Source organism: Falco biarmicus, chromosome 1 (genome assembly GCF_023638135.1).
Source record: "Falco biarmicus isolate bFalBia1 chromosome 1, bFalBia1.pri, whole genome shotgun sequence".
NCBI lineage: Eukaryota > Metazoa > Chordata > Aves > Falconiformes > Falconidae > Falco > Falco biarmicus.
In genome coordinates, this window is record NC_079288.1 from 7,617,850 (window position 1) to 7,643,988 (window position 26,139).

Genomic DNA, 26,139 nt, shown 5'->3' on the forward strand with positions numbered 1-26,139 from the left:
TAAAAGTTCCTTTCATTAAAGGTACATCCCATTATGCAAGGCAACCACAGCCCTGCCAAAACAGTTTATTTTAACACCTACAGACAGTGAAATAATCGCGGCTTTAATTATGGGCAAACACCAATACCTCAGCCAGGTTATAAACCTCTGAGAGCCAGCAGAGCAACAAAGATTGACGAGAAAAGTATGCCCCTTGTTCCCCGAGTCCCCTCTTACCCCCTCCTGCTCCCTTTATCATTTAAAGTATCATTAACCTCCCAAGGTAAGCACTTTTGCAACAGGCACCTTCCCTTCCTGCAATGAAACATTCACCAGGAAGTTCACGCTGAAATATTACAAGATCGTGATCCTTAAAAGCCTTAGATACTCTGCCAATGTAATTCTTGGAAAAGTTTAATAAATACCCAAAGAAAGGTCACAGTAAACTTACACACTCTAAAGCATCTCAGAAATGCAAAATCACTTAAATTAAGAGCTTGGCACGCTGTTTGCAAACCTGGGTAGTAACTGCATGAAAAGAAACGTAACTACTAGAAATGAAAAGTCACTGAATTCTAACTTTGGTGCGCTACCAGTGTCGTTAGACTAGTCCCTGGAGCTGTGAACACCCCAGCTACACTAGCCCATTCTGTGCTAACTCTTCTGGCAAACAGCAGGTGCTCGGAGCATTCAATTAAACAATATAGCCAATATTGGGTGAGTAAACAGCCAGCTGTGCCTACTGCCAACTGATCTCACCGGATGGTCAGGACAAACTCCCCGCAGTAAAGACAACAAGCCCACAGCTGGTAACAAAGCAGGTCGTGCAATCAGTACTAGCGCTGTCTGCAACTCCTGCAGAGAATCTCTGAGGACTACAAAACCCAGGGGATGTTATCAAACCCTACTCCAGGGGACAGCCCCAACACAGCAAATTAAATCTAAAATGTTTCTCACGTCTCTTAACCAGCTCCGATTAAACTCAATGCAAGACAAAGGCTAGCAGGAGCACAGCGGGCAGTTCCCAGGAAGAGAAGTACAGCTTATCCTCTCCTCCTGGTTACTTCTTGCCATGCACTGAATAGTGTGACCTGGGGACGCATCACCCGAAGCTCAGCCAGCACAGACACCAGCCCTTTCTGAACACCACTGTGAAACCACTCCAGGGGACAAAGTTCCTGCTGCTTCTGTGCATGCAACATTATACTGACTGTCCCCAAATGTAGTACTTACAGTCACTAATTTCATTTCTCCTCTTCAAATACTGTTTTTCACCCCTTAGTAGTCAATCCCAGTGTCCTTAATCACTTCTCTTTTATTGACTAGCTCCTCTGTGTTTGCTTTCTCCATTAGTCATTTGCTTTGTATGGAATGACAGATGTGGCTTTAAAGTATGTCAACACTTACCACTTACAAAGGGATAATTAAAGGAGATTTGTTAATACAGTAGCAAAATGTTCCAATATAGATGTTGTCTGTAGCATCTTTGCTGATCATTTTAATATATACACACATATACATACATATACACCAACTTCAGTTGATAACTATGATAAGAGTTGAAGCTGCTAGCACAAGCCTGGCTTAAAGTCTTATTATACCATGTAGAAATAAATACCTTCACTTTCACATACCTCTGTCTTCCCACACCACTGTAATTAAAAGATGTAGCATTACTGCATTCGGTGTAGCTTCTTTGCTCATCCTTCTATTTAAAGTGGTCATGGGCAGGCATTTTCCTACACCCTGCCGTGTGGTAGGAGGGATTATCAGCCCAAGACGCTCGTCACTGATGCCACGTATTTGGCAGAGCAGTCCACATTCAATTTGCTTTATATGAAAATCAGATGCATTTGAGAGAATACAAAAGACAACATCTGCTCACAGCCTGTTTCCTACCTATTTACTGGAGCACCTTCACGCATTTAATTGCTTCAATAAAAGCAACACAAATTTCTGCAGAGTCCACCCCCCAGTTTATGTACCTTTACCTTATGTATTTACACATGAACCACAACTGAATCCGCTTGCAGTGCTGATGATCACAGTGGTTTCATTGGAACTGTGCTAGCTCAGAATTGTGTAATTGCTCTGCTTTGTGCTTAGGCCAGGGCATTGTACAACCAGGGTGGAATAACCTGCTGCTGTTTCAATTCACTCCTTCATGGCTTCATCTTGGTGTTTTTTTTCCCCCAGGTGATTTATCTTACCATGCATGTATTGTGCACAGGTTTTTTATCTTTTCCCTCAGCTTCAAATCCTTTTGCCTTTTTACAGAAGTCATAAAAAATCTCATTCCATTGCCCTTCTTTAGCCCATGAGTTGCAACCCCGTATTAAAACTGAAATTAACTAAACCCTTATTCCCTCCAGGTCTCTCCCTACCAACTGAGCCACCCCTGCGCTCTGCCGTCTGCACATGGACCAGGAGCACCCACTCCCTGGGGAGATGCTGAGGGGTAGCGAGCAGCGGGGCAAGGCCCTTGGCCTCCATCAGCCCGGCCTTGGCCCGGCCTTGGCCTGGGCAGCCCAGCTGCAGCCAGCCCCGGGGAACCTGGGGATTTGAACTGAGCCGGAAAGAATATACACACGCGAAAACGTTTTGGGTAAGTAGCGAGTGAGGAAAGGCTCACTCTTTTCTGGAGCAAAGTGCTGAAGTATCAGAGTTTGGCCGTTCACCCAGGTGCAGACTCGAACACCTCAACGCACATTTATTTGTGGCGGTGGGTACCAGGTTACACGGTCCACGGGGAAGGAAACAGCCCCACTGGGACCCCAGCCCCACGGCTGCCAGGACCCCTGCCTCAGGGCTGCCCGGGCCTCCTGCCCCATAGCCGCCGGGCCTACAGGGCCCTCGGGACCCCCGCCTCAGGGCCACCGGGACCCCACGGCCGCCGGCATCACCCACCTCAAGGCCGTCAGGACCCCCTGCCTACGGCCGCCGGGACCCCACGGCCGCCGGACCCCCCCCCACCTCAGGGCCGCCGGGCCTACAGGGCCGCTGGGACCCCCTACCCCAGGGCCGCCCGGGAACACCCACCCCACGGCCGCCGGGACCCCACGGCCGCCGGGACCCCACGGCCACCGGGACGCAACAGCCGCCCGGACCCGGGCAGGAGGAGCCACCGCCCCGCCCGCGGAGAGCCGCGTCCCCCCGCGCCACGCCCACAAGATGGCGGCGCCCTGCGCTTCCCGCCGCCCGGGGTCCGCCGGGCCGCTGGCTCCCCGCGGGCGTGAGGCAGCCGGGCCGTGAGCACCCACCGCCGGGGCTGCCGGGGGGGCCGGCCTCGGGCAGCTTCCCTGGCACCGGGCGCTGAGCTTGCGGCGCCGCAGGGCGGATGGAGCTGGGTCGGTTGGAGTACTTGCAGGCCCTCGTCACCGAGTTCCAGGTGACTGACAGCCCAGGTAACACCGGGGCGCGGCCGCCTGCTGATACGCTTCGCGTCGAGCTGCTTAGATTAGATATTGGAAGAAATCCTTCCCTGTGAGGGTGCTGAGGCGCTGGCACGGGCTGCCCGGAGCAGCTGTGGGTGCCCCATCCCTGGCAGGGCTCAAGGCCAGGCTGGACGGGGCTGGGGGCACCCTGGGCTGGTGGGAGGGGGCCCAGCCCAGGGCAGGGGGGGAACTGGGTGGCCTTTATGGTCCCATCCCCCCCAAACCACGCAATGGTTCTGCGATCCCTCGCACGCACCGCTTCTCCCTTGCAGAGGCCAAGGAGCAGGTACTGGCAAACCTGGCCAACTTCGCCTACGATCCCAAAAACTATGAGTACCTCCGGCAGCTCCAGGTCCTGGATCTGTTCCTCGATATGCTCACTGAGGACAATGAGAGCCTGGTGGAGTTTGCCATCGGTAAGGATTGCACCCGAGCACCCTCAGGAGGGGCTGACAGCCCAGGGACCCCAGCCCGACACAGATCCATGGACAATCTCCCCCTGCAAGAACAGACCACGCTGTGCCGATAAAGCCTTTAGTGGAGAATGAGTGGAACAGGGAGAAAGGTGGGAGGCAGGCATCTCCCTTTCACCCTTACAGAGCGGTTGTGCTTAAAGAAGATGCTTTTTGGAAAGGAAATTGGTTTTTTTATTTTATTTTTTTACCCCAGACTGTAAGTAAACGCTAGCTGAATGACTTTTCAATGACATCTGTCCTATAGAGAAGCATTCATTCCTATATAATGATATTTCATTCATTAATATATAATGAATGAAAATTCTGCCATGTACAATATAGAGGCCCAATGTTATCATTCTGCTATTGACAACCGCTCTTCTAGAATACTTGAAAATTTGTAATAAGTCCTCTGAGGAACTGCCTTATGGTGATTTGTCATGTCTGAATATAAGGTAAGGGGCCAGATCCTAATTGTGAGTGACTCCATGACATGATAATAAATATATTTGATTTCTAAAGTTTGTGGCTGAGCTATGCCAGGATATGGCAGCATCATAAAAGTTTTTAAGTTCAAACATTCTGCGCCTCTGGGCTAGTACTGTTAGCTCCATTCTCTGTTTTTCTAAAACACCTACAATAAACTGCTGGTTTGTAGCCTCTGTTAGGGTTAAGTGATGCTGGAATTCTTCCTTCTGTGGAAGAGGTTAAGTCCAGCAGTAACAGTGCCCTAGTGCCCTCTAATGACACACTGGAGGAGAAATGTTCTGGTGGAAAATCTCTGGAAAAAAATCAAGACGACATTGCCCAAGAAGCCGTTGAGAATTTTCCCTCCCAATCTTACAGAATATCTGCATGCTTATTTCTGTATTAGAAAAAAAGGGATCAGTAGTGAATTTGAGTCTTGGTGTGAAAAAAATGGGGGTGTGGAGAGAAAAGTTTGTCTTGTGTGTCATACATTTTCTTGTGCTGTTTCAGGCGGTCTTTGTAACCTGTGCCTCGATAAAACTAACAAAGACTACATCTTGGAGGCAAACGGAGTGGAGCCCATAATCAACTGCCTCTCCAGTTCCAACGAGGAGACAGTCATGTCAGCTGTCACAACACTGATGTACCTGACAACGCCGCAGTCACGCCAGCAGACCACAGCTCTCCCGGTGGTGGAGTGCATGCTTCGCTTCTCCCTCTCAGCCAGCAGAAGACTAAGCAATCTGGCAACTGTCTTCCTGGAGGATTACTGCACGCCTCTGCAAGTGGAAGAGGCCAGGAACCTAAGCAAACACACAGCGGTGGGGATTCCTCTCCCCAAGGACTGAAGCTGTCAGAACAGCGCGGGTTGAGAGGGAGACCTCCCTCTTTTTTTCCCAGGTCTCTGCTTTCTGCTCAGCAGGTCAAGAGTGTGTCAAGAACAACATTAGAGAGGGAAATTGGTCATACCACTGCTGGATTTTAGTTAATAAAGAGGATGGTATAGCACTACTCTGTCAGTCAGGCCAAGCACGCAGCTAAAACTGCAAGCAAATATTTAAAATAAAACAGGCCATGGCTGCTGGAGAGGAGGCTGCCAAGTGTAGCCCAGCACCCAGCTTGCACAAATAACGCTTCCCAGCAATCAGGGGGGCTTTCTTCCTGGGGTATTGGGCAGCTTATATCCCCTCCAGCTCCTGGCTGGTTTTGCTGCAGCTCTCTACTCTTCAGCATCAACTCAAATGACTTTGAAGTGTCACAAACTTTATTGCTCCTGCAGAAGAAAGGCGGCATTTCCCTGCCCTGGCAGTTTGCAGTCTTACTTATCCCTTTGGTACTAAATATGCCATCCTGTCATCACGGCATAGGGACCTGGCTAGTAAGTCGCTACACAGAGCAGCTTGTAGCTATGCGATGAATCAGGAAGTGGAAAGCTGGTTTTCTGTCATTACCACTGGTGAGAATGGCGGTCTGGCTCATGAGAACAGCTGTCTTTTAAAACCTTCTCTTAATAAAACATTAACTTAAATGCTGTGTAAACAGTTTTGTATAAACTCATAAATATTTTACAACAGCACTGGTAGCCCAGCCTTCACCCACTCTTACTCGCACACGTGGGCCAGAAATGGAAGCCAGCTTGGTCTCCTTTCATTATCAGCCAATGATGCAAAAGGCAACCCAAAAGCCAGACTGGCTAAATACATAAAATTTGAAAGGGTTTAGCTGCTGAGCACCGTGCTCCCTGACAGACACCCACTCTGTGTGCGCTCAAGTTTCAGAGCTTTACTTCCTCTTTTTTTTTTTCTCCCCTCTGCCCCCAGTCAGCCCAAAACAAACAGGAGCGAGGTTAAAAGCACACACACGAACACAAAAAACCAACCCACAACTGCCTGTATTTTATAGTTTCTCTTCACTAACAGCAAACATCCAAAGCTCTGCAGAGATTAGCTGAACGCAGAGCAATCATCCAGGAACCTGGAGAGGAGTCAGCTCACAAGGGCAGCTCGCTGACCCCCCCAGTGCCCCCGCCCAGGTGACAGTGCTCACTGGGAATGGGAAGAGCGCAGCATCCCCTTTTTTTGCACTACTGCCGGCGCTTGCTTTGCAAGATGGCCTTCCAGTCATCTGCCCAGGACAGCAGCCGCCTGCGCGGTGCCTGCAGCTGGAGGTGCCTGTTGTGGCAGCAGGTGAACAGGACATGCTCCCAGCTCGGGTTCAGCTCTGCGCCTGGGGAGGGCAAGGGAGGAGAGCTGGAGTCAGCTGGGGGGGGTTGTCCCCAGCTAACAGCAAACGAAGCAAACGCTTTTCAAACCTGTAATGGTATCCTTGTCATCAAACAGCAAGTCAGCAGATACGACGGTCTTATCTCGGGTTAGAATAATCCGCTCCACAAATTCAGGTCCCAAATGTTTCTCCACCCACTTATACTGCAGAGACAAGAAATAAAAGAGAAAATTCTACTGTACTTTCAGTTTGCACATTGCTCAAGCCAGATCAACCCTAGCACAGCAATTGTTTCCCCTGTAAACCTACATCTGTGCCTACAAATCCCCAGCACAGACCCTGGCTGTGGCCCAGGACACTGAACCTGTACTTGTAATGGCCTTCAGTCAGCGCTGCATTTGCTCTGCCTAATCGCTGTCAAGTTTGCGAGCGGCACTGGCTGCTCGCCCAGAGCACAGGGCTTGTGCCCATCTAAGTCATTCCAGTGATTAAGGTTCCCCCGCTCCATTCTTGTGCCAGTGGCAAACAGGACAACTCCAGCGCTATAGCCTCCTCTTAACTCAGCACTGGCCTCTCTCAGGATCGCTGGGTATGTCAGGCTCAGGATTTAGCCAGAATAAGGTTTTGCTGGTTGAGGATACCCCAGTGTGGAATCCCCTGGGAATATCCCATCCCTGTGGGCCATGCTAAAACAGTTTCTTTGCTATCACCTGCTGACACAGCTGGAGCAGCGGTGTCACGTGCCAGCTCCAGGAGCACAGGGCTCACATGCTCTGCAACAAGGCTGGCATCACACAGCACTCCGAGGTTCCCCGTCCTGCGCTGCTGCTCTGTCTGGGCAGCTGCCCCTCACACAGAGGGATCGCAGGGAAGCCTGGCAGCCTGAGCCTGCTGCTGTCTTTATAACTGAATAATTCCAACTCGGGTGGTATAAAATAGCAAGGCCTTCCAAAAGCAGCATCAAACCCAGTCAAATAAATTCTCTCCCACCTTTTCCACAATGCAGTGCTCATATTTCCGGAGAGGACTTGTGCAAATAAAGACTTCGGTGCTGAAAAGAAACAGCCTTCATTAGCGGTCAGGGAAAAAAATGTGTAAGATGGTGGAAAAGGGCTGCAGAGTGCAGTGTCCTTACTCCTGCATGTGGATCATCTCCTGCATAGCTTCAAGGGCTCCTGGAATCGGATCCAGCCCTAGAAAGAAGCCAGGGGATTCGTAGACACTGGCTACCTTCGCCTGCAAGAGACAGGAGGACAGTCAGCAATGCCTGCACTTTTATCCGAGCTCTGTGCACAGCAGCTGCCCCGTCACCGTGTGTGACAGCCACCCAAGGGCCAGCGCAGCAGTGAGTGAGGCGATGCTTCACACCCAGAGTGGGTTACAACATTTACCTTTGGGCTTCCAGGAAAAGCCCGGCTCAGGCGCACAAGAACAAGAAGCCAAGAAGCCACACTCTGGCGGCTCGTTCGGAGCGAGGAGGCAGAGCCGATCCCGAGCTGGCTTGGTCTCTGCCAGCCACTCCGTGCGCTGCAGCACTGACCCACAGCTCTGCCGGCGGGTGCCTGACGGAGGGAGGGCTCACACCTCACCCCCCAGCAGCTCGCTCTCTACTAACTCTCACGAACACCAAAGGAACAAGTTCAAGGCTTCTGCTCCTCCGACACGTTTGACTAAAATTTGCTTACGGCTCAGGAACTCAGCGGGGGTGCGTGGGCAGACCCCCGTACCACCCAACAGCCCTCTTCTCTGTAAAACAGGGCAATATGGTGGCCACGCTAATTACCGTCCTCCTTGGACGGGCCAGGTCCACACACCCACGTGTTTGGTTTAGTCCTTTAGACCAGAACAGCTCAGCAAGAGGGAAGGATGAGGATGGGAGAGCTAGCACAGCTACATTTCTTTGCTGCTTTCCATGATTTTCAATCACACACTAAAATAACAGCTGTGAAAGGAGCAGATCTTGCCTCCAGCATGGACAGCTGCTCCTCTTTGGTAACGTGTTGGTGCAAAGTCTACTCACAGCGTGTGAGATGGCAGCGGGAAGTTCAGAGGTGGATCCCTGGGCTGTCCCGGGAACCTTTGGCTTCATGAACCGACCTACGCACCCCGGCTGGGCTGGGATTGGTGGTGACACGGGTAAACCCACCTTCTACACGTGTTTTCGGGACGCTATGTGAATCAGAGAAGTCATTAATGACAGACAAGTGGGAAAGGAGGTTCTCTCTAAAGTTAGAATAATTTTTAAGTGAGTGTAAGTAGGAAAGAAACAAGATTACTGGAGGAGCAATGTTTCCCCAGGTTAAGGTAGCCAAAAATGGTGCAAAAAGGTAAAAGGAAATTAATATGACACAGTACAGCAGCATCTTTAATCGCTCAAAGGAAAAGCAGTATTTCCAGGGCAATTCCTGTACCTCTAGGTAGGACTGTCCTTCCAGTCCTTTTTTTTTTCAATTTTAATTTACCGATCAGTCATTCTTGCACTTTTATTATTAGGAAGCTCACTGGTTTGAATCCAGCTCTGGTGAGTTAATTTTAAAAAATTGCTACCTGGTGCCTGCCCAGCGGCCGGTGCTAAACCAGAGCATCCCAGTGCAGACCCCAGCCAGCTCCCCCAGCCACACAGCCCCTCCCGACAGCATCCACAGCAGCATTCAGGGCTGAGCCCACCTCCAGGACCAAGTTTCATTCTCAGAGAGGTTCATCTTCCAGTATCTCTTCTGCTCTAAGACACATAGATCTTACCTTCCCCAGGGTCATACAGTGAACTTCAGAGGTGTTAAGACAGCGTTTTTCCACAAGCATTAAAGTCATACATTCCCATGCCACCAAACAATTTGGAAAACTTAGTTCTCGGTAAGTATTCTTCAAAGGCAGGCTGGCAGCCTTTGCTTAGAAATGGTACAAGATTGCTTTATAGTCCAGCTGAGGTCTCCTTGCTCCGTATCACCAGTGGAACATCAACATAAAAACCATTTTAATTAAGCAGTAATGAGAAGGAGTCAGCATTAAACAAGTCTCCCTGAATACGATGCTCACTCAGCTATCGTAATTTACAAATACTCATGAATCAACAGCCAGAAATTTGGAAGCCCTGGCCGATTTCACATGCAAATCAGAAGAGGTGAAGGAGTCTAGGTGAAGATGTGGCAATCGGATCTGCCCAGACCTCTGTTTCCACTCAAAGCCTCACTGATCCCAGCAACAATTCCCTGGAGCTCTTCCCAAGGAGATTCAATTACAGTCAGGGCTCGCGTCTGAAAGCTCTTTTATCCTAAGGCAAGACACACCAGAAACTGGCAAGTTTCCACCACATCACAAAAAGTCTGGCTTTGCTGGAGAGAGAAATTTGATTTGATGACTCTCAGAACCAAAAGCCATTTCTCCCCCCCCACCAAAAGTGACTAGAAACAGAAAGTAAACCAATTTTCTTCTTCATTCTCGTGCCGTTGTGGCTGAACATTTCCTTTTAACTTCCATTAGCAAGATTACAACTCAGGTACAAACCTGGAGGAATCACATCTCTACCTAAACTTTCCCATTTGCAATAGTTAAAAATAACTATAGAAAATTTCTGCCACCGCTGGAGATGCCAAAACCTTTTTTGAAACTGTCTGCGATGAAGTGATGCATCCTAAATGCTCGGGAGTCTGTTTCTACAATATTATAAATAAATCATGCCTGCTTCTATAAAATGATAAAGAAATCCCCATCAACAAAACCCCTGCTACACGCACAGGAGGCCAGAGAGGCAAGAATTAAGTCTTGAGCAAAATACTTTCTAAATAAAATTATTTACAATGTGAAATTAACGATCAACTTACAACCGAAAAAGAAAGAAAAACCAAAGTCATGGTTCAAGTGTCAAGAGGCAGCTGCTCAGCACTACCACAAACACCACTTAGGAAGGGGGCAACACGTAAATTACTATCACGGTACTTCCCAGCCCCACCCCTGTTGTGAGAGCCCCTTACCACGCTGGCTGCTGGTGGCTGGAGGGACCCCTGCCCCAGGGAGCTTGCCAGCCAGCAGGCTGCTCCCCCTCCTCTCCGCAGCTGCAGGGTCGCTTTCTCTGCAGGGACAGGGGCTCTGCAGACCCTCAGGCATGGGACGGACAAACCCCACTTGGGGTCTGGGCTCCTGGCTCCTGCCCAATCTTTTCCCACAGCTGGGGGCGAGGGGAGACCTTCGGCAGGGATGCTCCTGCACCCCGCGGCACCGTACCACGCTGGCACAGCTAACCGCCTCGCGTTTTTCAACAGCCACAGTGTTCATATAAAACCTGCAGGAGCTTCAAATCTTGGTAACTTTAAAACTTTACTGGTTTGCTAAACACACCTAAACCAGCCCAGAGATCCAGGGGTTACTGAAGGACACGGACAACAGCACAACTACAGAAACCTCATTTCCTTAGGAAGCCAGGCTAATAACTAAGATAAGAGCTCTCTGCCCCTGCTGATCTGCATGGGATTCAAACCAGTTAGCTGGTTATTTCACGGACACGCCTAAGGTCTGGGAAGGAACAGGATGAGCATGAAACAAATTAGGGAATGGGGATGCCAGAAATAGAACAGAACGCAATTTTCAGGACAGATCCGACTGCAGACCTTCCAAAGAAGAACAAATAAAAAGCCACAGCCCCTTAAATTACCTGCAGGATTTTTGTCCCAGTGTACCTCCATGGGATCCGCTTAAAGAATGCTCACTTAAGCAATGAATCATGTCTGTTTCTATAAAATGATAAACAAATCATGCTTGCTTCTATAAAATGATAAACAAATCATGCCTGCTCCTTATATTTCCTGGTTCCTGGTTCCAGGCAGTTTGGAACATTAATAATTCAATTAATAATTTAAATTAATAATTTGAACATTAATAGCCATCAATGGGAGCTCGGTGGTTTCAGAGCCTGCGTAAGCGCTGCCTGGACCCAGTGCCCCTGCCCATCACATGGATGCAGGAGCCTGTACCTTGCTACGGAGCGGGAGGGAAATGAATGTGAGCCACCAGTTCTTACCAGTAAAAAAGCTCTGCAGGCTCAGCTCAGGATCTTAAAATTAGCAACGAACTCGGGGAAAAGTGTACGGGCACAGCCTGGACCTGCACCCATTCGGTTTTTCTTACAGTCCTCGACTGTCCTGTGGTGACCAGAAGGAAGCGTGAAGCCTGGATTCGCAGTATTTTCAATTTTGCCTTGCAAATAATCTCTGATATTCATTCAGTCATTAGCAAACATTAAAAATAGCAACAATTTGCACAGGCGTAGGGTGTACCACCAGCTCTTCACATGCGGTTCCACACCGCTCACCTACTGTGCGCTTTGCTTGTCAGCGCACGCAGAAGGAAGGGTATAGATAGGGGGTTTATTAGCCATGCAAAACCCATATATAATATTTATATTTCTTGTCCTGCTCCAGAGCTACGTTATTGCTTGCAGAGTGCTCAGAGAGCTCTAGGTAAGTCACTACTACGCAGCATGGCAAGAGCAGCTCACGAGCAGGTAAAGAACCAGCCGAAATGGTTCAGCAAATCATTTCTCCCAGTTATTTTTACGACAGCACCACTCCTTGCCAATCCCCTCACACACGCCTCTTTGTAAGGGGCTGGCAGCCCTGCTGGAAGTCACTAATTATTACTATATAAATTAAGGCTGCTAGCGTGGAACAACCCTTTGTAGCCCCCTCTAAAAAAAAACAAAACAAAACACCAAACTAAACAACCCCCCCCTCTGCTTTGCATACCCAGGGTGGGCAGATTTCCTTTGCTCACAGCAGGGTGCAAGCCAAGAGCTTTTTAAACAAGGTGTTTTCCAGGGCTTTCCACTTGGCTGCGACCCACCGGCCCCTGCCCACACTCACCCCCAGGTCCTCCCGCAGGCAGCGGTACTGCTCCCGCACGGAGAAGCCCCTCCGCGCCGCCAGCTCTACACGTGGCTCCCCGGGGAAGCGGGCGCAGAAGCCCCGCAGCACGGCGCCCTCGAAGTCGGCCAGGACACCGTCCATGTCCACCAGCAGCCGCAGCGGGCCGGCCACGCTCCCCATCCCACCGGCCGTGCCCTGGGACACAGGGCAGAAGTGCTGGGAGCAGCGTGAGGACCTTCACGGCATGCATATGCATGAGCGTGGGCGGCGCGGTGGGGATGGCGCTGGGCATCCCAGAACACTGGTGGGCTCCAGCCGGGCTTGCTGGCTGAAGGGTGGGCAATTCCAAGAGCCTCTCCATGCTTCTCGGCACCTTCGTGGCCACGGGTGCTGCCACGGAGAGGGGCGATGGCAGGGCAGCCTTGCTCGGCCGAAGTCTTGGCCACCACAAAGCAGCGTTAACAAGTTCCACTGGTCGTGGGGCTTGCAAAGGAAATAAAATTTGAGTATTTTCCTCCTCCTGCGTTACACAACACACAGGCGTGATTTGCGTGCAGCCAGCAGCCGCGCCACATTTCCTATCAGCTATAGGAACACCACCCCCAGCGCAGGGGAGGAGGAGCATGTAGGAGCAAATCCAGTTTTATAGGTCAAGCACCTAAGGCTAGGGCTTCTCCAAACCTGATCTGGAAACGCAGGGTGATTTTGGGCACTGGTTCTTCCAGGAGGCAGGCAGAAAAGGCACACTGCGGCAGACACAGCAGCTCGGTACTAATCCACTGCTTTGGCTTATTGTGCAGCAGGATCCCCTCCAGGAGAGCAGAGAGCTTCATGGTTTGGTCTCCCTTCCACCCCCTCCCACCCCTTGTTAGCATCTAATTTACTTTTTTTTTTTTTCCCCTCCCTTTTTTTTTTTTGGTCTGCAGAATATATTTCTTCTTCCCCCCCCCCCCCCCCCCTTTTTTTCTTTTTTTGGTCTGGAGAATATATTTTTCCTTCCCCCCCCCCCCCCCCCTTCTTCTTTTTGGTCAGGAGAATAACCTTTTTTCTCTCAAGAAAAGAGGCAAGTATTTTGCAGAAAACGGATTATATATATATCTCCACACTTCCCTAATCTAGAAAATAAAAATGAAAATATAAGCCAGACACTTTCTTCAGGGGAAGACGACACGTGGCGGTGACCCCAAGCCTGGTGTAAAAAAACTCTCCTCTGCTCCATTCCACCTCTCCTAAGAGTAGGACAGGTTGGCTGAGACAAGGACAACCGAGAACAAAGCAAAACCAAACCCGCGAAATAAAACCCACACAGGAAACACTGCTTCAAAATTTCTATATTATTTACTTATAAGCAACAGTCCAGCTTTGTGAAATTACAACACACACTTTAAAGGATGAGATTTTTTTCACCTCATGGTCAAGCACCAGCATGATCATGCACAGCATTGAGTCAGTTGTAAAAAAAATGCCCTGTAATTTTTATTTATTTATATGATCCACTCCACCTTTACTGAATAAAGTCTGAATAAATCACCTCCTAGCATCAGGCCAGGCAGCTCTGGTCATCAGCCCTCTATTTGGCACATACCCTGCTTCATAGTAGTCCAGTATCAAGATTTTTTTTTATTATTTTTTTTTTTTTCAAGGCAGCATGGTGTACACTAACCACTTCATGATTTATATGGCACAGCAGGGCTCGAGGCATTTACCACATGCAGTCAATGAAGCCTTTCAGATCCCCAAATCCCACATGTGAGGTAAGGGGCTGCTCTTGCTGATTGTTTGCTGGCCTGTTTAACCAGGATTCTAGATCCTTGTAAAGCTAAGGGGTTCTAAAAAAATCTCAGTACAAAAACCCTCTAAGCACACTTAGAACCAAGCTACGCTCCTTTGAATTACATTACGATACTTCATAAAGCTTTCCCTCAAGTCTATCACTAGAAAACACTCATGTCACTTCCAGCAGATCTGGGGGAAACACAGGACAGAAGTGGGGAAAAAAACCCCTTGATCTCAAAAAAAGATGGAGTACATAAAGTGCTTCTTTTTTAATGAAAGAAATTCGAGATGTACAGTCAGGCTCAAGTTGTGCAGTTCACAAGCATGGGGGAAAGAAACAGACACGAGTTCAAAACAGTCGGGGAGGGAAAGGTTTAACCGAGGACTAGGCTGGACTTGCCACCGGGTGGATTTCTCCTGGACGGTGCAGGTGCTGGTGCTACTGGGCTAGGAACAGGTGCAGCAGGCAGGGATTTTTCTTCATTCTGACCTGGGGCAGCTTCTACATCAGCCTCAGTGTTTTCTAGAAGAAAAGAAGCTTTTAAAAGTGTTTGATGTGGATGATGAAAGCCAGATGTTTCGCTGGCTTAGACAGAAGATCAACTCCTGTATGTTTTCCCCAGGCTTACAGACACGCTCAGCGCTGCTGTAACCTGCTCGCAGGACAGACCTGAGCCCTCTGAAGTGTTTTTCCAGAACTCCGATGCCTTAACAGTTCTGTTCCAGGCATTCGAGAGCCACATTCACTCAGCTGCTATTCAGGGACTCCAGCAACATACTAATTTTTTTTTCCAATTGACAAGCAGCTTAAGTCTTAAGCCTTGTGCGTGTTATTAATCAGCATAGGATTATGACAATTGCAACTCAAGTCTGAGCAGGTGCTGGAAACCAAGTCACAGAAGCACCAGTGCTTGTAATTAAGAGCTCAAACTACATCCCCAATTTCGTAACTGGAGGGAAGAGCATCTGACACACACTTCGGAGGCTCCACACAGAACAGAGGAGGGAACAGCCATGCACGGGAAGGCTCCGGCCGCACGCTCCCTGGAAAGCACGTGGTAGGTTTCATCTACTTTAAATACTTCTGAACAACCACAAACGAAGACAGGACACAGAAGGAATTCTTCACAGGAAGCACTTTAGATACTGTCCCAAATAACTAATGTATCTGCTTTACTGACAACTAATTAACGAGCACAGCAAGTACATTAGCATCTCGCATTTTTATAGATGAATGCAATCGGTTCTGAGCCGAAAGCCCAAAGCAGCACCAAGCAGCCCCCTGGTAGCTGGCGGGGGGGTGAGGGAAGCAGACCTTCACCCCACCAGCTCTGTGAAGATGTACTTCACATGTTTAACAGCCCCCTTGGTATCACTAATGATCACTAGTTCTGGGTTTGGAGGACTCGGGGAACAGCTGCACATCTACCTTCACCACCACCTTCACGATTTAGTAAATCTTGATCGTATTTCCCTCTCCCCCAACCTCCTCTTCATTTTAGCCTCTCCCCGTAAGGCAGCTACTGCACCCCTCTGCCTTCCCCTGCCCCTTGCTCACCTCCACTACAACCTTCTGGTCTTTACATTTAACGGACTGTATACACAACTGAAGATGTGGGTATATCATTGTTTACAGAGGCAAAACCACGTCTTGTTTCCCACTCGCTCCCCGATTATGTTCAATATTTTGCTGGCGCCTCCAAACATTTCAGAGAACTTTCAGTAGGGAGACTCAAGGCAGATCCTGGGAGCGAACTGCTGCACAGAGCTCAGCTGGCATGGTTTAGGTGTTCAGTTGGGTTTCTTCTTCCCCTAGATGCATTACTTCATACTTACACAAAGATTATCCTGCCACATTTTTAGCTGCCTACCTTATTGAGTCCTGCTGGCCGAGATTTTTCTCACTGTCAGCACAATTTGACTATTGGAAAGAGTTAATATCGCCAACAAAATTGGAGACTTCACTGTTCATTGCCTTTTCCAGGTCACTGATGAAGACACTGAATGAAACTAGCCCCAGCATCACTTCACATGGCTCATTCTTCCAACCTGGAAAGCAATCACTAAGCCCTACCCTTCATATACCACAGGAGGAGCTTTCCTCTGGTCCTGTGGCAACTCAATTTTTTGAAAAAATAATCTATGAAGTAGAATTGTCAGAAATGCTGAAAGCCCACTCATGTCCACTGAACTCCCTGTATCCATGCTTATAATAAGCTCGAAGAACTCCAGCAGCTCAGTATAGCCTCCATGCATCCAGAAATAACCTACCATATAGATTCCCCGCTGTATTCATTAACCCACAGGCACATCTGAACCAAGCAGTTAATAGGAAGTTTTAAACTTGAAGATTCTGTAGCTCGTGTGTGCTGCTGCCTGCTTACTCAGCAAGCCGAGAACAACCGTGGCCGTGCCCGCTGCTCGTACGGCGCTGAACGCTCCGCTGTCCGTGCCCGCAGCGCAGCCTGAGCACTGCGCAGTGCTCACAGTGACGGTCTGTCCACCAAATGCCAGGCTCCACCTTCCTGTGTACCATGTAAAGTCTGTCAATAAGTGTGCTGTCTAGTTCTCCTTAACTAGCCACGTTCATTAAGCACACGGTGCCCACTGAATCACAAAAGAAACAAGAATTATTATCACAGGAGACTTTGGGGGAAGTTTCTATAGCGTTTAGAGGCTGATGTAGCCAGCTGGTAACACACAATTAGTACTTCCCACATCATCAAGCTATAGGTCAGTTTGCCAACCTAGTAACTGAAGCGGTAAATCCAACAGGACCAGATCAAATGTTAAAGTGTATCATCTGAAAGTCTCCTACCGAGTATACTGCAAGCCATCAGAAACTGACGCACAGAAGGGAACTACAGCTTCCAAACAGGCAGCAGGAACACTGCTGCAAAAGGAACACATTTTCTTCCCCTAGAAAGGCACGATTAGTAAGTATGCACACCCCACCTGACACCTACCTGGAGTTTTATAATCAGTTACATACAGAAAACAGTTCCCAAATTCAGAAGAATTCCTATAATTTAATTATAGGAACCCATGAAGAATCTAGTTATGCTGTGAACGAACTTGTAAACAGTTTTTACTTGGGGGTATATTCATTTGGCCCCTTTCAAATCCCAGAGACAGCTCTACAACATAAAGAGTACAAAATCACACGTACGGCAAGTGGGATGTTCACCAGCTCACACAGCAGGAACATCAAGTGGTGGAGTGACACAGCTAGCTCAACAAGACTCTGTGCTCCATTAAGCAAGGATACCCAAAGCTATCAACGGTAGAAATTAATTTAACAGTCCATCAAGATTCTCAGGTACCTGCCACAGACATCATTTCCAGGAAGCATGAACCTTCCCAAGAACCATCAGCAGAAGTTTAACATTCAAACCATTGCCTGTCATTTTTATTTCATCTTGACCATCTTCAAAAATCTAATAGACATGGCCACAACAGGAAACAATGCCAGTTTCTTTCCAGTAACACTTTATAAAAAAACCCAAACACTTCCCAGCATACATTTACTTGGTATTTGGTAAGAACCTCCTTCGCTGCCACCTACCAGAAACAAACCAAAAGTCAACAAATACGACAGCTGTGAAATGTGAACTTTTTCTAAGTGTCAGGAGTATCACTTTGTACTCAGTTTCATTTCAGCCAGCTGTTGCTAGCCCAGGCAGCCCTATTTCAACCTCCTCCCATCCCATCCCATCTCCCACCACTGCTTGCGGGCTTCTCATCCGAACCCCTGGTGAGCCGGCTTAAACACCAGAAGCAGCAGCAGAGCCCTTAGATCAGTTTTGCTTCCACTACCAAACCACATCCTCCCACTTGAGACAAACTCTAGATGCCTACAGTGCTAATGAAGATCAGACAGACACAGGAAAGAAATACTAAAAAAGCCTCTCCCGTTTGATTAGAAGCAGCCTGCTCAAGAAGCAAGACTTACTTTGGGGACAGATACCACTTAAAGGTAGTTAAAACATTCTGGAAAAAAACTCTCACCCTCCCGGCAGAAGTCTTTTCAAGCCATGGAACTGCTAATGGCTTTAGTGATCCCCCACAACTCTTGGGTGTTGAAAGTAGCACTTAGAAAGCAGCCAGTCAACAAAACACATTCCTCTCATCAGGAAGTAAGCTATTCTTCAGGTGAATCTTACAAAGGAGAGACTTCCAGCCTCAGAGCTAGAAAAAAGGCTTCAAGGTTAACATGCATGCTGCTAGAGGAAATGCCTCTGTTTAAGGTGAAATTTGCAGTATGCATATGAACTTCCTTGGCAATAATCAGCATTTAAAAGGCAACAGAAACTTAAAAGCTAGTTAATGCAGACACTGGCAGATGCAGTAGCTGGTTTTCATTATTTCTCTGAATGTAGTGTTTGCTGTATGAGAAGGCAATAGGAAAGAAGCAAATTGCTAAACTAAAACTATTTAAGTTGGCCGTACTATTTAAATACAAGCTACTACAACAGCAGGATAGTCTCTCCATCACTGAACTCTGTGAAAGGGTATCCACCTTGCCTTCTAGTACTCAAATCTTGACACCAACTGCTGTGGACAAAATCAACGAACAGGCCTGTTCTGATTTTTAACCTGATGACCAACAGGCACTCCACCATCTCATTCCATTTCCACACTTCCACTGAGGCAGTCGGGTCACTCCATTGATTCGATGGGTTCAAGGGACAACCCCAAGCCGTCTCTCTCTCCTCTTCCATTTCAAAATTACCTAACTGCAAAAGGTTTTCACTAGAAGAGTCCGAAGGAGTTACTCACCAAAAGTCTCAACACCACCATCTCCTCCCTAGAAGAGAGAGAAACAAGTTATGTCTCACATTTCACAATGTATTTTCTTCTTCCATCGAGAGGATACTCAATAATCCGTGTTATGACCAGGGTGCTGGGCACACTGCTCTATCCAGCAGCACTTTCCACGTGACAGACCCAAGGAAGCACTTTTAGACCAGCAACAGGCTCTTAGGGACAGACATCAGCGGCACGGCGGGTTCTGCGTGCATATTTCTGCAGATTAATGTTGTGGGTTTGTAAGCACCAATCCTTACAGAGTGACTAATATAATTTCATCAGCTGTTTGTTTACCTAACATACTTCTAAAAGTTGAGACAGATAATACTGAAGTAATCCTGATGACCTCTAATGTGTGACATACTTGTTATTCCCACACTGTGAAGGACGTGGGTGGGCAGGAGCGCTCTGTCATAGACAGCATCCTACGTGAGGCAGCAGTGACAGTAACCAGAACATTGTAACTGCTGAGCAGTAGAGACAAGGAAGTTATGCTGAAAAAGCAACTGGCAATAGTTCAGTGTCCTCTCCTTTCCACTAAGCAACTTTTCCCAACACCAAACATTTATCTGTCAGCAAGGCCCAGAGCATTTGTTCTACCCAGTTTTCTGCAATGTTGCCGATAAAACTTTCCTTCACTACATGAACAGCTAAACATTCTTTTCAGACTGAATCTGTTCACAGGCTGCAACTTGACACAGATACAGAAAAATCTTCCAGCAGCAGCCAAGGCTCCTCAATGGCATGAGGTTTTATCAGCTTTCACAGATTTAACATTGTTAATTACATACTGAAACCACAGTCATCAGGATATAAATGCACAGAAACTCACACAATATATCATCTTAAATCTCAGACTGGGCTACAGTACGCTAGCTCCAGCTTCTGCTGTTTGTAGCTGCAACTACTGCATAAAATTAAAATATTCCACATTGGAAGAATCTGTTTGCAAAGCTGAGAACCACAGTTAATTAATACAATTAAGTAGAAAACAGAATTAGACTAAACAGTTTATTTTTGTTTTCTGTGGCAGCAGCTATAAATTTAATCTTATACTTGCTAAATTGGAACAAGGCATTTTCTGCAACAAAGAATAGTTTTGTGGCTCAAAGTGCCTATTAATAACAAAAATGGGTTGCGATGATTGATGCCAATTATCAAATTAAAACTCACTGTTTGTAACCCATGAGGCAAAAGTATCTCTGCCACAGCATTGGTGATCAGCAACTTACCTGCCCAGCTCTTTTCAGAAAACCTAAAGCTGGAGACCTTTCAGGAGCAAGGTTTCTTATTTTCCCTCTGGAACTTGCTTCTGCAAGCGCAGCCTACCTTAGGTTCCTGGTTTTCTCAGTTCAGAGCTATTACTACTCTTCATTCTGGTTTTTGCCATGAAATGTAATCGCACATCTAGCAAATCCCACCTTAACACTACAAACATGCTCCATGTTGCTACCAAGTAGAAAGTTTATATAGAAAATAATGATGGTATTACCGAAGACAGTAACAGAAATAAAACAAGTACTCATGCTATTGCGGCAAGCGCTCGTTGGGATGTGAAACCACGTCCTTTGCCAGATCCACGGTTTGCTGTAGGTAACTATTCTTCGTAAAATTTGTTCAAACACACAATTACAGACATGACTGAAGCTACATTTCATACAACTTTATTACTGTATCAGTAAGAAGAGGTAAGAGCTCTAGAAAGCGGTCCTTTCTGAAAAATCCAGCCCTTCAGCAACGTACTTTCTGAAAAATCCAGCCCTTCAGCAACGTACTCTAAGACTATCATGTGGAAAAGAGAAACTTCAGGAAAAGAACAGATTCGAGAACAAGGCTTCAAATCCTGCAATGCTTCCAACTACGTGAACATCAGTGAACACAGAGTGAATTGTCCCATTATCAGGCTCTTCACAGTTACTGACCTTGGGATCTACAAAGTCTCCACAGTTTGCATCAGTCGAGTTTCTTCTTTGTGGGCCAGATGATTCACAGTCGTCTCTGATGTCACCTGGCTTAGTCCCTACAAGCAGAGATTGATCGTAATCAGGTTGCAAGATAAACTTACTGGGAAAGCAGATCAGTCAGGGGGTTGTGTGTGTGATTTGGGTTTTTGGGGGTTTTTTTTAGATTAAAGCTTTACTATTCTAAGAAGTCCTAGTCCTTTAGATAATAACTCACAAATTACTGTCTTTCAACAGCATCTCATGCAGTTGAGGGTGTCATTTAAACAGATGGAAGCTAAGGTCCTAAGGCCATCCATACTGGCAGTGCTCTGCAGAAATGGAAGCTTAATCCCAGCTGCAAGTACAACACAAATCTAAATTTCCTCTGAATAATCAAGACCAATCAGTGCTACTCCAAATACTGAGACACAAGTGCACCTTACGGTGACTTGATTAACTTTGAGAAACAGCATCCAAAATACAGTTCTCTACTTGCAACATCTATGCCCAAGACTTGCATAAAAAAAACCCCTCTGGAAGCAATTAAAAATGAGAAGTAAAATAATCCCATATGCAAGCACACATCATGTACAGCCCTAAACTACCAAGTAGGAGGGAAACTCTGGTTTGCACACTGAGCCGATGCAAAAAAAAAAAAAAAAAAAAAAAATTAATGCATGTCAGCAGATCTGGAAACAAAGCACTCCGTTCTTACCCGATGACTTAGCCCAGGAAGGTGGGTTTTCTTCAGGAGTTCCAAAGATGCTGGATGCCATTTTGTTCCTTCGCACAGGTTGTTCTTTTGGTTCATCAAAACCCAAGGAAAAGTTGGACCCACCGCCAGGAGGACGCAGCACTCTGCAGAGAAAGTCAGCTTTACAACCTTGCACGTACCATTACCATGCCGCACTCCAACATATAAAACTATATAAGACTAATAAGCCAAGAGATCATCGCTGGCTCTTGTCATGGGCAGTCACACAGGCTAAATTCCACCCAAACAGACTCCATTATCCATTGGCTTTTAACAAATGACACAGACCATCACGTCTTCAGTGCGTAAGCTGAACTGTAAAGGTAAGCTGGCTGCCAGCATTCAATCCAGGCGCTGGATCTCCACTACTCTTCTCTTCAGTGACACTTACAAAAATAAAATACTCCGGCACTCTACTTGTGCCCTTGCTTCATTCATTCGGTGTCAACAAGACCTGCTGCTACCAGTCTTTGGTCTGAGCCAATTAAATTAAAAAAAAAAAAAGTATGCCGGCATGTCAAAAATCAAGCTTTTTAAAAGAGAACCCCGTGAAGGCTAACATTAACCTTCAAACTGTCAGCACAGCAAAGACTGAAGTTTGGCATATGAGCCAAAGTATTGGTTGCACCACCGATGACTGGGGGCTGCAGCCTTTACCTAGATTTGTTTCATTTTAACCCCCCCCCCCAAGTCCGCAGCATGCTACTGGACTAGACTTAAAAGGGGCATTTAAACAGTTTTAAGTTAGGCTATTATTAGGAGAGACACGTGTACAAAGCTCCGGATCTATAACCTAAATCTAACAACCTTGCATTAGACAGACACAAAAAGAAGCCTGGTCAATACTTCACAAGCTAGATTGTGGTCTGCTTTCCAACTTGCAGAAATCAACCAGAATTAACAGCAGCAGCAAAATGAATCTTTACATGTAAATTCCTTTATCTTATTTTCTTAAGCATGACATCTTTTCAAAGGCAACGTATTAGCTGGAGAAGCCAGACAAAAGCCAGGAGAACAAAAATGTGTCAGGCCGTATGACAACTGTCACAACCCCCAGAGAGATGCAAGTCCACCAACAGAACTGGGCTTTTAAGATATCCAGGGCTCTGAAATGGAGACCAGAACAAGATAGGGATGGTGCACGCTTCCTCTTCTTTACAAATCATTTAATCAACTTAAAACTTTGCAACCGAAAACAGTACGCAGCTTGTTAACGCACCAAGCCTAGGAATTCAACACAAAGAACGTGTCTGATTCTACAATGTCATCACCATTGGTCAGAGCATTAAGATCTTTTGAGATTTTGTGCCTATGACATTTCAGACGCAACACAAAAATGCTTCTCCAGCCTACCGAGCTCAAACACGACAACGGCAAGAAAAACTCACAAAGGGACACGGCATGGATATTTGGTGTTACTTCAACAGCAAACTACTTTTCCTTACAAAATTCTTCTCCAAAGTTCTAATCACTAATGCTCAGCTGCTGATGGGAGGATCCCAGGAGATTGTAGTATGTTTTAAGAATCCAAGAACACTTCCGACATGCTTTGTCTCCTTTCTGAATTAAGAGATATCATTGAATCACTCCCCCATCCTTTTTTCTCCAGAGAAAACGCCCCCGTATAAAAGATTTATTTTCTTAGTTACATCTGTTGCAGTTATTAATTTGAAGGCCCCCCTGCCCAAAGGAGGGCTTGTTCCCACATCTCACATCACCTTTATTTTAGCAGAGCAGTGAAACCAGCGCTCTCCTAACGGCACAACAGTTTCCACTGCCAGTCTTAATGAAATTAACAGGAGAGACAACTGGAAGGCAGGCAAGCCGTCACCCGAACTGTTAAAAGGAATAATCCCACTTGCCAGACCGGGTTAAAAGCTGACAGGTTTTTCGTGAAGCCTCTCTCCGCCAGGCGATGGGCTCTGATGCACGTTACGGCGTTTAACTTCGCGACACCCGGCGATGTGAGCGCACCCCGCCGGGCAGCGCCCCTGGGAATGGGGGGGATGGGGGGGGGGGGGGCGGCTCTTCCTGGCTTTGCCAACGCGCCCCACAAGGCGGGGTGCGGGCAGGGAGCCCCCGCTCCGCCAGGGCACAGCCTGCCCGAGAAACCCCCCGACCCCGCAGCCAGCCCTGCTCCCGCACAGCCGCGGGTGCCCCAGCGCCGCGCGTCCCCCGCCGAACCGGAGTTCTCTTTGTTCCCAGACCGGCGGCGGCGGCGGCGGCAGCTCCCCCCCCCCTCCCCCCCCCCCCCAGCCCCCTGGAAGCAGCTCCGCGGCGCGGCCGCCGCTGGGCAGGGCCCGGGCCGAACCGGGGGCAGCACGGGAGGGAGCCGGGGGGCCGCGACCCCGGCCGCGGAGCGCAAACAATGGAGCCGCCCGGCCCCACCCAGAAGGCGGCAGCCCGGGGCCGCTCCGCCAGGCCGCGGGGCAAGGCCGGCTCCGCCACCGCGGGGCCGGGGCGGGGGGGGGGGCGGCCGGGGGAGGGGGGTGCAGGGGTGCGGGCCCCCCCGCCCCCGCATTGTGGCTGCGCGGCCGCGCAGCGAGGCGGGGAGTCGCCTCCCCTCTTTGTTAGCGAGGCAGGGACGCACACGCGCACCCCGGGGGGGGGTCTCGCCAGCTCCCACCCCCATTCCCCCGGGCAGCTGCGGCAGGGTACGGCCACAGCCACCCCCCACCCCCGGTGGGAGCGCGGCGGGTTCGCCTCCCCGCTGTCCCCGGGTGGGTGCGGCCGCCGCCCGCCGGCAAACGGCACCCACCGAGCTCCGACCCGGCCGGCGCCCGCCATCCCCCAGAGCCGCTGCGGGCAGCCCCGGCCGCGCCCCCAGGCCCCGAGGCGGAGGCAGAAGGGGCGGCCCCGCCGCGGGCACCCTCAGCCCCACCGTCCTGACGGTCCCAAGGGCCCCCCGGCGGACCTGGAGCTGTTCCTGCCACTGGGGTCCATGCCCGAAAAGGTGGTCGTGGTGGTCATGGCGGCAGGGATGGAGGAGATGGGCGCAGGGGAAAGGGCTCCGTGGAGAGGCCAGCGGGGAGCGACAGTCCCGGGAACGGAGCACCCGCCCCCTGCCTACCCCTGCTGCTGCCGGTGACAACTGCAGCCACCGCCCGCACCGGCCGCGCCTTTTATACCCACGTCGGGGTCCGCCCCTCGGCGGCCTTCTCATAGGACGGTTCAAAACCAATCCCGAGCTTCTATTCGACGGCGCCCTGCCACTCTACATTTGGGCCCGCCTCATTGTCTATTCTGAGGCGCCTGGCCCGATCCGTAAAAGCTCATTGGCGAAGCAATACGTCTGCTCTACGCCGATTGGCTGCGCCTGGGCGGTGGCACCCTTTGTGGCTGATTAGCGGGCGGCCTGTCGCTCACACCAGGTGCGCTGCCATTGGCTCAGCCGTACATGAGGCGAGACAAAAGTCCCCGGCGTCTCCCTTGTGGCCGAGGCGCCCGGGAGGGGCGGCCGCGCTGCTGGGGAGCTCGGGCGGGGGACCGAGCCCCGCCGCCCCCTCCCCCAGCGCCCCCCTTCCGCCCCGCCTGTCCCCAAAGCCACCCCTAAGGACATCACCTCGAGTACCATCAGGCCACCGACGCCCACCCCAGGCACACGGCTCAGCCGAGCTCTGCTCCCTCAGGCTATGCTGGGGGTAGTGTGGCCTGGCCCAGCCTGGGGGCCGCCTCAGAGCACCTCCTGGTGCAACTCCCCATCGTGGTGCAACTCCAAAACACGTGGATGAACAACACAGAGGCCGTCCAGGTGCTGAAGGTGTTCGCACAAGGCTGCTGTGGTGTTAGAGGTTGGCTCCAACAAGGGTAGAGACAGCCAGCGGCCTGCAGAGACGCACGGGGCTGGCGTGAAGTGCTGTCACCTCAAAAAACATGGCAGAATAACATAATTAACAGTATCGGAGGATGTTGAAGCAGTGGATTTTTCCATGACAACTGTGCGAGTCCCAGAACCTCTATGGCAGGTGGAGTACAAAGCCCAGCAACACTGCTCACCTGGCTTCAAAGCATGAGCCTGCACGCTTCTGCCGTTCATCTTCCACCGACCGCCAGCACAAAACTCACATTACCAGATGCTGGCTGTTGACCTGTCACATTCATCTTTGATGTGGTGACTGGGACCTCCGTCAACTCCCTGCAACTTCCAGACACACAGATGCCTCCCTGATCACCGCCAACTTTTACTCCAAAATTAATATATCAGGCCCTCCTACTGCAAATGGTATTTGAATTAGTATTTGCATAAAACAAGTAGAAAGGGGAATGAAAACCCCATGTCTGTTTTATCCATCCCTCCCAGTCTGCACTAATAACAGCACTTAGGACCCCCAAAACACTTTTCCATAGAAAATAAAGGGTTTTGGTCTGGAAAATACAAGCTTTGTTTGTGCTACTTTACTTCATGTGTACATGAGGTGTCAAGTGTCCAAATTAGCACCA

At 49.1% G+C, this 26,139-nt stretch overlaps 3 protein-coding genes across 4 annotated transcripts; 1 reads left to right on the forward strand and 2 right to left on the reverse strand.

The window, feature by feature from the left end:
• Positions 1-3,129: 3,129 nt before the first annotated feature.
• Positions 3,130-5,864, forward strand: ARMC7 (armadillo repeat containing 7). The gene is made up of 3 exons (XM_056358990.1): positions 3,130-3,383; positions 3,686-3,829; positions 4,847-5,864. Exons 1-3 carry the CDS (start codon positions 3,317-3,319, stop codon positions 5,182-5,184), a joined length of 549 nt encoding a protein of 182 aa, XP_056214965.1. The 5' UTR covers positions 3,130-3,316; the 3' UTR covers positions 5,185-5,864.
• A 345-nt stretch (positions 5,865-6,209) lies between these two features.
• Positions 6,210-12,887, reverse strand: NT5C (5', 3'-nucleotidase, cytosolic). Of its 2 annotated transcripts, none has more exons than XM_056358971.1 (5): positions 12,415-12,887; positions 7,695-7,795; positions 7,550-7,610; positions 6,648-6,762; positions 6,210-6,562 (listed from the first exon to the last, which is right to left on the reverse strand). In XM_056358971.1, exons 1-5 carry the CDS (start codon positions 12,595-12,597, stop codon positions 6,420-6,422), a joined length of 603 nt encoding a protein of 200 aa, XP_056214946.1. In that variant the 5' UTR covers positions 12,598-12,887; the 3' UTR covers positions 6,210-6,419. The 2 variants fall into 2 exon arrangements, with proteins under 2 accessions (XP_056214946.1, XP_056214954.1); XM_056358979.1 differs by lacking the exon at positions 12,415-12,887 and adding an exon at positions 8,580-10,485.
• Positions 12,888-13,736: 849 nt separating this feature from the next.
• JPT1 (Jupiter microtubule associated homolog 1) lies at positions 13,737-24,826 on the reverse strand. Its single transcript, XM_056347414.1, has 5 exons — positions 24,614-24,826; positions 21,661-21,803; positions 20,925-21,022; positions 18,973-19,000; positions 13,737-14,716 (listed from the first exon to the last, which is right to left on the reverse strand). The coding sequence occupies exons 1-5, from the start codon at positions 24,667-24,669 to the stop codon at positions 14,568-14,570; spliced, it is 474 nt and encodes a 157-aa protein (XP_056203389.1). The 5' UTR covers positions 24,670-24,826; the 3' UTR covers positions 13,737-14,567.
• Positions 24,827-26,139: the final 1,313 nt, after the last annotated feature.

Excerpts from the sequence above, each read along its gene's own strand:
- ARMC7 (XM_056358990.1), top strand. The coding sequence starts at position 3,317 with ATGGAGCTGGGTCGGTTGGAGTACTTGCAGGCCCTCGTCACCGAGTTC. Across the intron at positions 3,384-3,685 it reads CCAGGTGACTGACAGCCCAG|AGGCCAAGGAGCAGGTACTG; the intron begins GTAACACCGGGG and ends TCTCCCTTGCAG. Across the intron at positions 3,830-4,846 it reads CCTGGTGGAGTTTGCCATCG|GCGGTCTTTGTAACCTGTGC; the intron begins GTAAGGATTGCA and ends GTGCTGTTTCAG.
- NT5C (XM_056358971.1), bottom strand. The coding sequence starts at position 12,597 with ATGGGGAGCGTGGCCGGCCCGCTGCGGCTGCTGGTGGACATGGACGGT. Across the intron at positions 7,796-12,414 it reads GCCTGCGGGAGGACCTGGGG|GCGAAGGTAGCCAGTGTCTA; the intron begins GTGAGTGTGGGC and ends TGTCTCTTGCAG. Across the intron at positions 7,611-7,694 it reads GAGATGATCCACATGCAGGA|CACCGAAGTCTTTATTTGCA; the intron begins GTAAGGACACTG and ends GTTTCTTTTCAG.
- JPT1 (XM_056347414.1), bottom strand. The coding sequence starts at position 24,669 with ATGACCACCACGACCACCTTTTCGGGCATGGACCCCAGTGGCAGGAAC. Across the intron at positions 19,001-20,924 it reads GAGACTTTGTAGATCCCAAG|GGAGGAGATGGTGGTGTTGA; the intron begins GTCAGTAACTGT and ends TCTCTCTTCTAG. Across the intron at positions 14,717-18,972 it reads TGGTGGTGTTGAGACTTTTG|AAAACACTGAGGCTGATGTA; the intron begins GTGAGTAACTCC and ends CTTTTCTTCTAG.